Source organism: Alligator sinensis, unplaced genomic scaffold, assembly GCF_000455745.1.
Source record: "Alligator sinensis unplaced genomic scaffold, ASM45574v1 scaffold115_1, whole genome shotgun sequence".
NCBI classification, from domain to species: Eukaryota; Metazoa; Chordata; order Crocodylia; family Alligatoridae; genus Alligator; species Alligator sinensis.
In genome coordinates, this window is record NW_005841895.1 from 1,135,905 (window position 1) to 1,148,702 (window position 12,798).

At 43.9% G+C, this 12,798-nt stretch overlaps 1 protein-coding gene across 7 annotated transcripts in view; it reads right to left on the reverse strand.

Moving 5' to 3' along the window:
• Nucleotides 1–12,798, reverse strand: part of RIPOR3 (RIPOR family member 3) — a 78,157-nt gene that overhangs the window by 9,568 nt on the left and 55,791 nt on the right. For all 7 annotated transcript variants that reach the window (XM_025197379.1, XM_006018154.3, XM_006018157.3 and 4 more), the window contains 5 exons: nt 12,619–12,764; nt 4,375–4,504; nt 2,742–3,329; nt 1,610–1,749; nt 527–659 (listed from right to left, as the gene is read on the reverse strand). In XM_025197379.1, the coding sequence (XP_025053164.1) occupies nt 527–659; nt 1,610–1,749; nt 2,742–3,329; nt 4,375–4,504; nt 12,619–12,764 (1,137 nt within the window). The remainder of the gene's footprint in view (nt 1–526; nt 660–1,609; nt 1,750–2,741; nt 3,330–4,374; nt 4,505–12,618; nt 12,765–12,798) is intronic.

Here is a 12,798-nt window from a genome sequence, read left to right on the forward strand (position 1 = left end):
CCCTGATTGCCCTACAAGCAGGTATGGCTGTGTGTATGCACACTGTGTTCTTAAAATCCAGCTTGAGAGATCTGTGTTTCCAGTCTCACCTCAGTCATTCCAACTATGTCCCATTCACTGGCAAAGGGATTAGCATGCAAGGCATAGAAAGCATTTCTCTTGCCATGTCAGCAGAGAAGACAATGAAGGATGATTCTAGTGTGGCTGGCTATGCTAGCTTCATAGCACAATACAAAATGGCTGTATAGCACTCTAGGATCTGGGCTTTGCTGTTGGTATGCTAACAGCATTACCTATTAGGCTGTCCAGTATTGTCTTTGTTCTTATACTTCCCTGTCTGTATAACCCATCACCTCTTGTCCAACTCTTAAACTGAAAGCTCTTCATGGGAGGAATCATCTTCTTGCTGTGTTTGTATAGTGCTGGCAGAAGGAGCTTTGGTCATGATTAGGGCTCCTACACTCCGGAATACAAATAAAAATATTCCATCTTCTGGAAATGGATTCAAGCATGTGCCATTCCTTACCTGCAGAAGAGCTTTGCACAACTGCAGATGAACTATCAAAAGCATGTCTAAGTTGTCATTCCCTGTAGTTAACTCCTTCAATTCTGTTTGCATGTCATAGCCAAGAGACTGCAGTGTGTTGTCATTGTAAGTGCTGGTAATGACATTGAGAAAGGGAAACAAGTTGTTAACATATTAACTGGCCATCATGCCCTGAAAAGCATCTTAAGCCTCCAGCTCCCCTATCTTCAACAATGAACGTAATGGTTTACCAGCCTTTACTCTAATCCACAAACTAGTTACAATTGTCCAAACTAGTCAACACCTTTCAAGAAGTCAGGTGAGGCTCTGTGTAAGAGCATTACTGCTTGTTAACAATCCACACTCTCTTGATTGTATGAACAATCTCCTACAGCAATGAGGACGAGGATTTAAACCACCCATGTTCATGCCAGGAAGACAATGCTAGCTCAAGTATTCCTCTGACAGGCTCTCTGGTAGGAACATCTGCCAGATGAGGGATTCGCTTCGTACCGTGTATTGACCTGCTGGCTCCTTTGGACTGAGTGCAACATAAAAGCAAGCAAAAGCCACCCTGTTCTCCTCCATGCCCACTCAAGCATATTGGGAGGACATAGGGGAAAAATTGAAGGATTCTCCTCTTTGGTTCAGACCTACAATTCTGATGGACAAGTTTCAGTGCTAAAATGAAGGCTCAAAAGCATCAAAATGAAGCCCAAGAGGAGAAATAGGTGGAGGAGTCACACAAATGACTTCTAGCTCAGTGCCATGCCAGTGAACAACAGTTTGCTTCCTGCAGTCTAATTTTAAATATCCCAAATGATGGGGTTTCCACCATGCCTTGGGAATCGTGTTTTTCAGCCTCCTAGGGAGGCAGATTTGCACTGTGCTCAAGCTAAGCTTTCAATCTATTCATTAGGATGCTTTGAGATTTATGACTCGGGATAAACAACTCCTGTCCCTCCTGCCTGTTTATGTCCTTGGCAGCCCTATACCTAATTGAGTTAGCTGTACTTAACTCCTAATCATTCCTTATTTCAAACCCTCCAGCCCCCACAGTATGAAATACAGAAGGTTGATCACCTGATACTTGCAGTTCTTATGCTTCCAAACAGTGAGAGCTCATCGGCACTGCAGTCAGCATTTAAAAAGTCAAAACTTTCCAGCACAGTCTCCACCGTCAAGCTCTCCATAGATGAGTGTTTCTTATGAGAGGTCTTCAGCTGTTGACAGAATGGGCATAAACGTATTGTTCTTTGCAAGGACCCAGCAGTTCTTGCCCAGCAATTCACCCACCCTCATTTAAAAATATCACTAACTATTCAACAACAAATCAGTTTGTTCCCAAGAGGCCTGGTATGTCCAAATGGGTCAACCTTTGCCCAAGTACAAAGCCCTACAGTCACATCACTCTGTCCTGAAAGGACTCCACTGATCCATTTCAGGATCCTTTAATTTGTCTTTAATTCTCCTTAAATTTCCTGAGACCACCTTGTTAGTTTTGGTCTAAAAGTCTTCTCCGTGACTCTTGACTGCTGTCACAATCTTTCTGGTTCTTTTCCTCATTTCAGGTTTGTATCAATCTACCCTAGAGTTTCATACCATGACCCATCACTGTAGTGTCTATTCATTTTAAGGGGCCTTAACTCCAAAACCTACCAATGATAATATCCACATCATCATCAACTATTTCACTGCTGACCATTTTAACAGCAATACCTACTGAACCTAACCCCAAACTGCCTCCTCACCTATAGAAACCCACAGTCACTATTGTATGGAATGTGTTATTCATTTTCAGGCTATGGTCATTAAAATCATCATTTAAATGAAGGCACTAGAGCATCTCTTGCCAACCACACTGGTGAGCCACCATGCAAGGACTTCACCATATAATTTACACCCAACTTGGCTAAGAGGGCCCAGGGCTTGGACTATACACCGCTTTCTAATGTCTCTTTTCCTCTACTTTTTACTCCTAAAAAACACTGTAAGACGCAATGTGTATGAGAGATGCATTGCACTATGATGTGTTGTTGCTTTTGCTGAGCAATGCCAGAGTCCCAGGGGTCAAACTGACATTTTGGGAATGTGCCACTGAAAATGCATCAATTCCCCCACAATGTTCTCACGAGCTGTTTGTAACATTAGGAGAAAAAATAAAGCCTGGACAGTAGAAAAGCTTATAGCTCAACGAACAAAAATAAAGCCATACCTTTAATTTGTCCTTGATACATAAAACTTGGTTCTCCAGTTGCTTCAGCTGGATTTGGCCTGGATTCTGCAGCTTTAGCAGGTTTAGCACTTCTTGAATGGGCTTCTCAATCAATTTGCTTCCATCTGGTTTTGTGTCATTTTCAGCATTCAGGCTTCTCTGAACAGCCAGGAGGTTTTCTGGTTTCCCCAGCTGGTGACTCCAGCCTTGGCTGATGGAGTCTTGGCCCTCTTCACCATAGTCCAGAGGGCTGGCTGGGAGATCTGCAACACCAGTCAGACAGGGTGTCTTTTTCAAGATATCAAGTGTTGTGTGGTTTGGAAGTTGGTGTTGCCCTCCCTCTGCACAAGTGTCTTGTACAACAGCCATGGATAGGGTCTTATGGTCAGAAGCTGGAGTTGAGGTCCCGGTTTCTGTCCCTTTGGTATCCTCAGAATTGAAGGAGTCAGCCTCATTTGTCAGTGTGAGACTGTGGGATTTACTCCTCTGATGTGTATCAAAGTCACAGTCAGTCAAATAGCTCAGTATGCTGCGGGTTTGGCCCTCGTCGTTTCCATCACCTTGATTTTGTCGTTGCTGCAACACGGACTGCAGCAAACAGATTCAAGTGAATGTACAGGTACTTGTTGGACATGAGATCCATCCAGAGGGGGAAAGCCCAGGCAAACTCCCAGCCCCGTCTACGCTCCACATTGCCCCTCCTCCGAGACAGGTAAAACTACACTACCCCAAACCCAGAAACACTGACCCCACCTTGTGCAGCCTGCATAGATCAGACCAGAAGGAACTGCTGGAACAAGCCATGACAGGAATCCACATTTGTACCCACCCAGTAGCCCTAGAGCTCTTAGTGCAGAAGAAGAGAGGCAGCAGCCGCTCTACATTCAAAGAGTTTTACCCTAAATGTTAACCAACGAGTCTAAGAAGCCACTGCCTGTTGGACAGTCCTTTCCCAAAAGGGAGCCCAGCTAATAGATTCTAACCTCCTGTAGTAGCCAGGAAACATGTTTGTATCATGGATTAGTTTAATAAAGCAGGGGACACAAATAACCTCATGATGCCTCTATTTGCAGAGGACCTGTTAACAGCAGTGTTTGTACTCCCTCTGCTGGCCTGGTCACAGCACACAAATCTTGCTTCCAGGCTGGTATTGGCACCTGTTTTGAGGGCAGGGGAGCTTATGTTCCCGTACCTCTGCCACCACGTATTTCCTGCTTTGTTAGCAAGAAAGAACATATGGAACCAAACAGCAACCTTAAAGGAAAACCTGCGGGGGCCAGAGGAGGGAAAGGTTGATTCACGCTCTAACTTTAAGCCTTTGTTATGCTCTGCTGCTCCTAAGGTTGGCCGATTCCCAGTTTGGTCTGCAATGCAGAATGCTCTAATCTATGCCTGGATGCCCGTGGCTGCAAGGAGCCACTCTCACTGCCAATGGAGATATTTGGCAGGGGAAGAAGTGGTACATTTCAAGCTTCTAAAGTCAGAATGAAAAAAAAGAGCTAAAATAAAAGCCCACCAGTGTGCTGGGACTGGCCTCTCTCACATTTTCAAGTCCATTCTGCAACAGCCTAGCAAAGCCCGCATGCCTCCCCTGCTCTGTGCATAGGCAGTGTATTTTCCCCATCATTCTTACCAAGTAATATTTCTCTCTGAAGCTGGGAGTGTTTGGTGGGGTCCAGTTGTACAAGGAGCTCTTCCTGCTGCTCAGAGAAAATTTGGCAGTGGTTCCAAATGACAAAAACAGGTTCTCTGTGTCAAACGGGCTGCAGGCATGAAATACAAAGGTCTAAGTGTTATCAGAAGCCAGAAGGCATGTGGAAGTCTAGCAACGGGAACAACTTTTGGGATTTGAGGCACAAAATATGACCTTGGTTCCTGGAGTTTGTTAAAAAAAATGCGCAGCTCTTAGCATATGACACAAACCCTCTTGACATTTGACACATGATAGGGCAGTGGGACATTACTCTTTGACAGAGAAAACCTTATCCTCCCAGAATAAACAGGGCACCTTGATCTGCCTTCTCGTCCGGAATCAGAGCAGTCTCTCAAAAAAGGTCCTCTATAGGGTCTTACACATTTCCTGTGGCTCCCAGCTATGGGGAGTTGCCCTAGATTGCTTCCTGGCAGCCAGCAGAACGTTAGTTGGCCCTTGGTGTCCCAGAAGTGGGAGGGGAATTTGAAATGTAGACTAAAAGGAGACTCCATGACTTTTTTCACAGAGGTTAAAATAGCCATCACCCAGAAAGACAATAAAATGGATTAAATACATTTCTAATCCATCAGAAGCAACTCATACAGGTCACCCCAAGGATTTACTCATAGCAAGTGCCAAGGTTCATCTGTCCGTGCTGTGAGAAAGCTCAGCAACCCTTGTTCTAAAGGCTTTCCCAATGTTCTCCAGGCTGCGTCACAAAGAAAACTTATTTCTTTTCCCATTCCCAACAACTCCAGCCTGAAAACACTTTTCTTTGTGTTGCAGCCTAAGGCAGAGCTCAGTGAATCTTCAGCTGAAGAACATCCCAACTTGACAGAAGACTGGAAAATTCAGGCTCCTGGATACAGCTCGGGTGATTTTTTTATTACGTTTATCCCCCTCTGGTGCACACCTTTGTGCACGAAGGGATGCATGCAGCTCATTGATAACCACTGACATCTTAAGGTGCCAATGGTTCAAACACAATGGTTAGCAAAAGCACTTCTCATGCAACCAAGACTTTAAATAAAAAGGCCAAACAAAAAGCTAATGAATTGAGGACACTCAACTGGTGGAGGAGGGATCTTGGGAAATCCAAACACTAATGGGGGACAAACCAAGTACAAGACGACAAACTTTTCCGTTCATACAACAGCCACTCTCCACTTCCCTTTATTTGAGAAGCTGAAGGCTGAATATAAACAAGCATTCTGGAGGAGGACAATTCTCAGCAGTGTCCCCTGTCATCCCACCATGGAGGTAATGCTCTCAGAGTGCTGGCCTAATGCAGGTTAATTGGTTAAATGAACCAATGTCACACAGCTGGGGTTTGTCAAACAGGCAAGTTCCACAGAATCAGATCAACAGCCACAGCCATCTGCGCTTTCTCACTTTACAGCAAATTAGCTACATCAGGTCTTTGACAGCAAGGGCCCTTTATCCAGAGCACATCATGAGTTTACTGAGAGGCAAATCACTTCCATCCATGGCATTTCTTTGGGGAGGAAGTAGAAGGGGAATCTCTTAAATACAGCAAAGCAATAATAATGAAGCAAGGAAAGATGTAAAAGCAGCAAGCTAGAGGCATTCTCCCTCCCCAATAATTATTATAATCCTACAACAAAAGGGAAAAAAAATAGGCTACACTGCAAAGAGGCATGGATACTGTGAAGCAGGCTATTGCAGTAAGGGGCAATCTTTTTGGCAGGCATGTGACAAATTAGGCCTGCACCCTCCTCAAGTATCACTCCAAGCCCCTTCCTTTGCCTGATCTTCTACTCTGCCTTCTGCTTCTTCCCCAGTCTGTCCCTGTGCTGCCTGTCCTCTCCCAGATCTGTCACAGGCCACGCATACAGGCAGGCCATGCCACTTGTGACACACATGCTGCAGGCTGCCCACCCCTGGACTAATGAATGGGCTGGATGTGTGAGAGTGGCGAAGACTGTCCCAGACCAGAGATAATCACACCTGAACTGTCTGTATCCTTCTATTGTCTTTTGGATATTTCTTGGAGAACTTACTGTTCTTTTCTTCTGTGACTGTAAAGCACCTGGCATTGAGCCTAGTACTAGGGATCCTAGACACTATGGGCTAGGTCCACAAAAGGACTTAGGCACCTGAAGTGGCACTTAGGAACCAAGTCCAAAATTTACATTACCATCCCCTCTCTCAGCTGCTACCTAACCCTAGAGATGCCTCAAATTTCTAGGGGCCTACGTTTCCAGCATTAGCTTCCTTTCCACCTAAAGGGACACAAGCAATGCTTGAAGCAATTCGTCCATCTAGACAAGGCTGAGTAGCAGTTCAGCATCTAAAACCCTATTAGGATTCACAGCCAGGCATTGTTCTGCCTACGTCATCTCCAGGACTCAATCCAGTAGGTGGTGTTCTCAAGCCATATGCACAGTGCTGTAGCAAGTGGCGGGGGAGGGGGGGGGAGTGGGGCGACTGCCCCATGGTGAAGTGAAGGGGCACCAACAGGTGCTGCTCAGCCAGGGCAGGGTGCAGGATGGAGCTATGAGAGGTTTATTGCAGGGGGTGGAGGGGCAGCATGGGGACAGAGGAAAGGCAGCTCCCGCCACTGTATGCACTCCTGGGCAAGCATGGGGGGCATGTGCCCCCCTGGATCTGTGTGTGTGGCAAGGGAAGGCTGCCGCTGCAGGCTTGCCCCAGGCACCAAACTTTGTTGCTACAGCACTGCATGTGCAGCTCAACACAGAAGAGAGAGAGAAAGAACAACATTATTTCCACTCTTCTGATAGCTCAGTAGCAAGAATGCTTTGCTCAGATTCTGACAGATATGAGTTCAAGTCCCTCTTCTACCTTGGAAGATTTGACCCCACTTTTCCTGGAGTAAGCCCTAACCTACATGCTATAGCTGATTCTGGGATGGAAGTAGGGTATCCCAATCTGTGCTGGTGAAGATTTCTCATTTTGTATGTACCCACAAAGGACGAGTGGGCATGGAAGAGTGACCCTGACATCTATCAGAAAGTGCGAAGTGTGAAACTCTCAGGTGGCTGCACAGTTGCTACATGACTAAGCCATTCAGCTAATTTGCAACACATTTATAAGAGCTATCGGCCTTTGGAAAGGGGGAGAGTTACTTTCACAAGCAAAAATTTGGTACGTTCTGAATAACAAAAGGCATGCTGTGTAAAAATCATGTTTTTTGTCAGGTCTTTATTCCTCCATCCTTGCCAATGCACATCACTCCAATTCCAGCCAAATACATTCCCAGTGATCTTGCTGAAAACTCAACAGCAGCATGGGTTGCACTCTGAGACTACAGGAAGGGAAAGCATTTCAAAGCCCTGAAATGCAAGTCCCTTTCCCAAGCTGGTTAGCTAAGCATTTCCAGGAAGACTCAAGCAAAGCTATTTGTGGCTGACATCTGCAAAGGAGCTGGTAAAACTTCTATAAAGAGAACTGAAAATATACATTTTGATACAGGGAGAGTGCAGCTTTGACACAGTGAGTCTGGACTAAAAGCTGGCTTCAAAGGGAAACTTGGGTGTCTCTGCTGGAGAAGTTTAGTTACATATAATTCAAAAGAAAAAAAGGAAGCTGTTATTTTGAGTGGGTTGGTTGTTTTTTTTTTAACCTCTGAAAATAGGAACACCCTTGTCTTATCACCATGCAACTATGTCTCTGCGTAAACAAAGTTAGCAGGAAAGCTCTCAAGAGGAGGAGCCTGGCAGCTCCATGTGGAAGAGCTCTGGAGAATCCCCTTGGTAGGATACTAATGTATTTCACAAACATGGGAGAAATTCTCTTGTAACAGGCATCAGGATTTCTACCCCAGCTTAGCCCACCAGATAAAAATGTCACCATTAATGCCATTCCCATCTGAAAGCTTGCCTGTTTTACAGCATTATAGAGCACCTTAGACCTAGGCCAATGCTACAAAACATAAAACTGAACAATGGCAAGAGCAAGGTGCCAACAAAGTTAAGAAACAAAACCATCCTACCAGGGAAATCAGCAAAACACACCATTTGTCTAGGAGAGGTTTTAAATACAGGGCAAGAACTTGAAAAATGACCCAAAATCCCAGAGCACAAAGACTTTTTCCTCATTTTCCTTTGCTTTCCACACAGTATGAGCTTGTCTTTACAGTTACCAAAAATACTCATGGTGGAAAGGGGCAGGGGGTGGGAAGGAAGCAGAAACACACCAGCAGGCTTCAAAGATGAAGGCACTTTTAAAAGGAGTCATTTACCTTTGCTGGTGAGATAGAGAGCTGGACTAGAAACAAATCTCCCAGACTCAGCTCTGTACATTTCCTCTCTCAGTGCAAGGCTTCAGGCTCTTAGCCAGGGTAGTTTTAAAACCAGTTCAGTCACAGCTCTATGATCGTAGGGAGTTTCTGCCTCAGCTAGGGACATGCATTCAAAAAGCCTGAGCCTGAATTGGATTACTTTGCAGGTTAGTCTAAGCTGCGCAGTTGGACAGACATATCTCAAACTGGTTTCGGCCATTTTCAAACTGGTTTATGTGCACTGACCTTCTGTTCTGTTACAGGTTTAAACTACTTTCTTATCACTTAAACTGGTGTACGTGTAATGTCTGTCCTTAAGTTTGTGTGTGAACTCTAGGCTAAGGACACACAATACACCTAAACTGGTTTAAGTGATCAGAAACTGGTTTAAACCTGTAACAGAACAGAAGTTCAGGGCATATAAACGAGTTTCAAACTGGCTGAAACTGGTTTAAGATAAACCTGGTTGAATGTAGTATCAGACTTAACTGATTTGGGTCAAACCAGTTTATGAAACTTCTGTCCCAGACCCCTTCCTAGTTTAAGTTAAAACAGAGTTCCTTTGGCATCCCAGCATGCTTTCCAGCCCTGGGCTGGGCTGGGCTGTCTGTTCCAGCAGAGAAGTGGAGGGGGGAGGGATCTGGAACTAGGGTAGGTATCTGTTACAACTTAAAGAAATTTCTGGCCAATAGATAGATGGTATTGGTTAAACCCCACTTCCTTTGAGTACAGAACTATCCTGTCCTGCCCTGCTAAACTTACTGAAAGTTACTGCTGCCTGCCAGAGGCACCTGGAAGCAGGAAGAGGAAGTGATGAGCAACCCTGCAGAGTCCTGCTGCTGTGATTCTGGTCTGCAAACCCCAGAGACCTCGGGGGCAGCAGGAAGAAGCAGCAAACACAGAGTCCATGCTGACTACATGTCAGAGAGCCATGCTCCAGCACCCCCTGGCTTCTGGCTTGAGCCACTGCAGGCATGTGGCTGCACTTCCTGCAAAGGTAAAATGTGTGTCCAGTTGTTTCTCAGTTTAATCTCTGCATCTGAGACTAACCTGCAAAGACTGAATCAATTCAGCCTCAGGCTATTTCACTGTTTGTACTTAGCCTAAAGAAATTAGAAGGTAACTAAGATCTTTCACTTTCACTATTGGTAGAGTCTTTAGGGCTTTATTACATTTTGAAAATGTATAAAAATAATAATAAAATATATACAAGTTCTGGAGTACAGTTAACAGAGAAGCAAACACATCTGTGCTTTGTCAAAACAGGAAGAAAGAAAAAAGAATGTATTACTATCATGGAAGTTGTTTGGAGAAAAAAGGAGCTATTTTAGTATTAAAGCCCCCCACACTGAAAATTTAATTTTTCAGTCAATTCCATCATGAAGGCCTGTGCTTATAGGTGCCAACTGGCACACATGAAAGATGCATGGAGTTGACAGACGTTTTGTAGAGTACATAATATAGAGAACACTGCACAGAAGCAAAGTCAGAGTTTCTGGAAGGATGGTCTGCTATCTCACTACTGGCTCAGGCTTTCCAAAAAAGTCTGAGAGATTCACAAAGCTCAGAGCAGCTGCAACGCCCCCACCAAAAAACACACGCAGTGATGCCCAATGTCAGATCTCAAGAGGAATAAATGACTATCATAAACAACAGGTGCAGGCCCAGCTCTGCTATGGAAATGTATTTTTCACTGATTTACAGTAACATCTAATGTTTGAAAACGATCTTCAGATACCGTGGGTCAGGCCTACGCTTTGTTTGAACAACAAACACCGTTCAAACTAAAACAAGTTTGAAAGGAAATTGCGCACTGTGCAAAGAAACTGTTTGTCCAGAAGGAAAAATTAGGAAACAGCAACTAGGGAACTTCATATTGTCCACAAAAGCAACCAGAAAGCTGCTGAACAGCATTTAGGTAGGAAGTCTCAAGTGAAAAGTTCTTTCTGGTATTTCTCTGCCTGGTAGCTAAGGTAACTATGCCAAGATTGAAGCCATGTCACATTTCCAGGTACATTTTGTAGATCCTAAAATTACAGTTCTATTTTTAAGAAGTCAGCTTGCAAGATACGTCTGGGAATCTTGTTTGTTCCTTTCTCCTCGACTGGGGTCCTGAAGCCACAGGACTTTGCAACATGATCTCTGCAGGTTGGTCCTTAAAAAAGAAAAGTTCCAAAATTCCTTTTCCAGCTCTGCTGGATGGAGACAGAGCCGAGATGAACCAGATGCAAGTGGAAGGAGGAAAAAGTGGGGTGAATGAAGGGTACTACTCATGTTGCCTTTTCAGACCCATTGCAAATCTGGCTGGTGTTGTTAGGCTATTGGAGAGTACTAAATGGAAACTGGGCTTTCCTGCATGTACATTACCACTTTACTGCACCGGAGGGACTCAGAGCAATTTGCAGGTATAAAAATAAAAGCATGTGCAATATACAGCAACGCCTGAAATATGAAGTGTATTATAAGTCACATATACCTACTTCCAGTTGTTTCTGTGTTTTTGTAATGAATCAAAACTGAGAACTGTTACTTCCTAGAATATTAGTTTTGTCCTGATTTCCAAAGAAAAATTTAACTGAAAGGGAAAATAATTTAAACAGCTAGTTCTGTTGCTTAACTTGCAAAATAATATATTTACTTCCCATACTAGCAGATGGAGAAAAACAATTTTAAATTGTTTTCCATTTCAGACTTTAATTAGTTATGGGATTCACCAGAGTGTGAAAATTCTTTAACTAGCATCTACAGACATTAAAATAGGAAGGACCCACTTTCCTAACTCCTAAGTATATTTAAAAAGTGTGAACAGATATTTAATTAATTAATTCTTTCACTACGGTCACAAAACAACCTGTAGCTTCTTTCTGTCAAAAAAGATGCCACAACTCAGATATAAAATGACACTCACCAGGATATAAATACACTTAAAAACCATCCTGCACTCAAACATGGTCAACATATTGCCACCTTCTTGTAGGTCAGTTTTAACAATATATTAGCAGAGCAAATGCAGCGGCAGTCTTCGTAATGTTTCAAAGGGAAAATAAAGCCCTTCTATTCAGCTGGAGTCCCTCAAAATCTAAGCTAATGTTTTTGGGGTGAGAAGTTTGTTGTTAAAAAAAAAAAAAGTTGCATAGCTGGAGGAGGGGAGGAGATTCAAGGTGACACCTTTTAAAATGAAAATTTTGTCTTTAATAAATATTAGTACTAATAATAGTTGACTACAAAAAAAATTACAAATCTGGAGTTTAAAAACCATGCATCAAATGAGAGAAACCACTTCAGTCTCAATCAGTGTATTTTTGATATGGCATAGAAGTGATCACACTGGAACCATTAAAAAATGTTTCACAACAGTGCACAAGCAAAGCTATACCCTGCAATTGTGATCATAGTGTTAAAGCGTCAAGTGTGACAGCTGCCAAGCCTTCTAGGACAATGTCATTGGAAAGGATGTCTTGGCTCTGGTAACTGTAGTGATTACTCTAAACCTCAACCTTCTTCTTATTGTTGTGCCTAAGAGCTGCTGTTTTCAGCTACATTTCATCTTCTTTAAGTTCCGTCTTTGTGTGTTATAGATGTGTGCACCATGTGACACTAAGATTGAAATGGACTCTGGACAAAAGCAGTAAAAGCCCAATGCTTTTGTCCCTGTGTTGGCAGTCACAACGCAAAGGACCAGACGGGCCACAGAAGTGGGGCCTGTCCTCTCTGCCCTGGGACTGGTCCTTCCAGGTCAAAGTTGAGGCACACTGGCTGGGGGTGTTGTGGGGAAGCTGGCACAGCTGCTATCTATGCTGCATCTGCTCTGTAAAGAGAGAGAACTATGGTGTTGAGCACTGCTAGGTGACACCCCTCAAAAGGCCTGGAATACAATTTCATCAAGCTTTGCCCCAGCATTTTGCAGATGGAGTTGTACTCACTTCCAGATGACCTCCAGCTGTAGCTTGATGGTGCCTAGCTCTGTAATATCCACAATGATGGCCTGAGGCCTGGTCGTAAAGAAGTCGATGCTGTCGCACGTTACCATGCCAACTAGAATAGTAGTCAGTCCTCGCAGCTCCGTCACCTACAGAGATATCACTTGAGTTTCTATCTTGCCA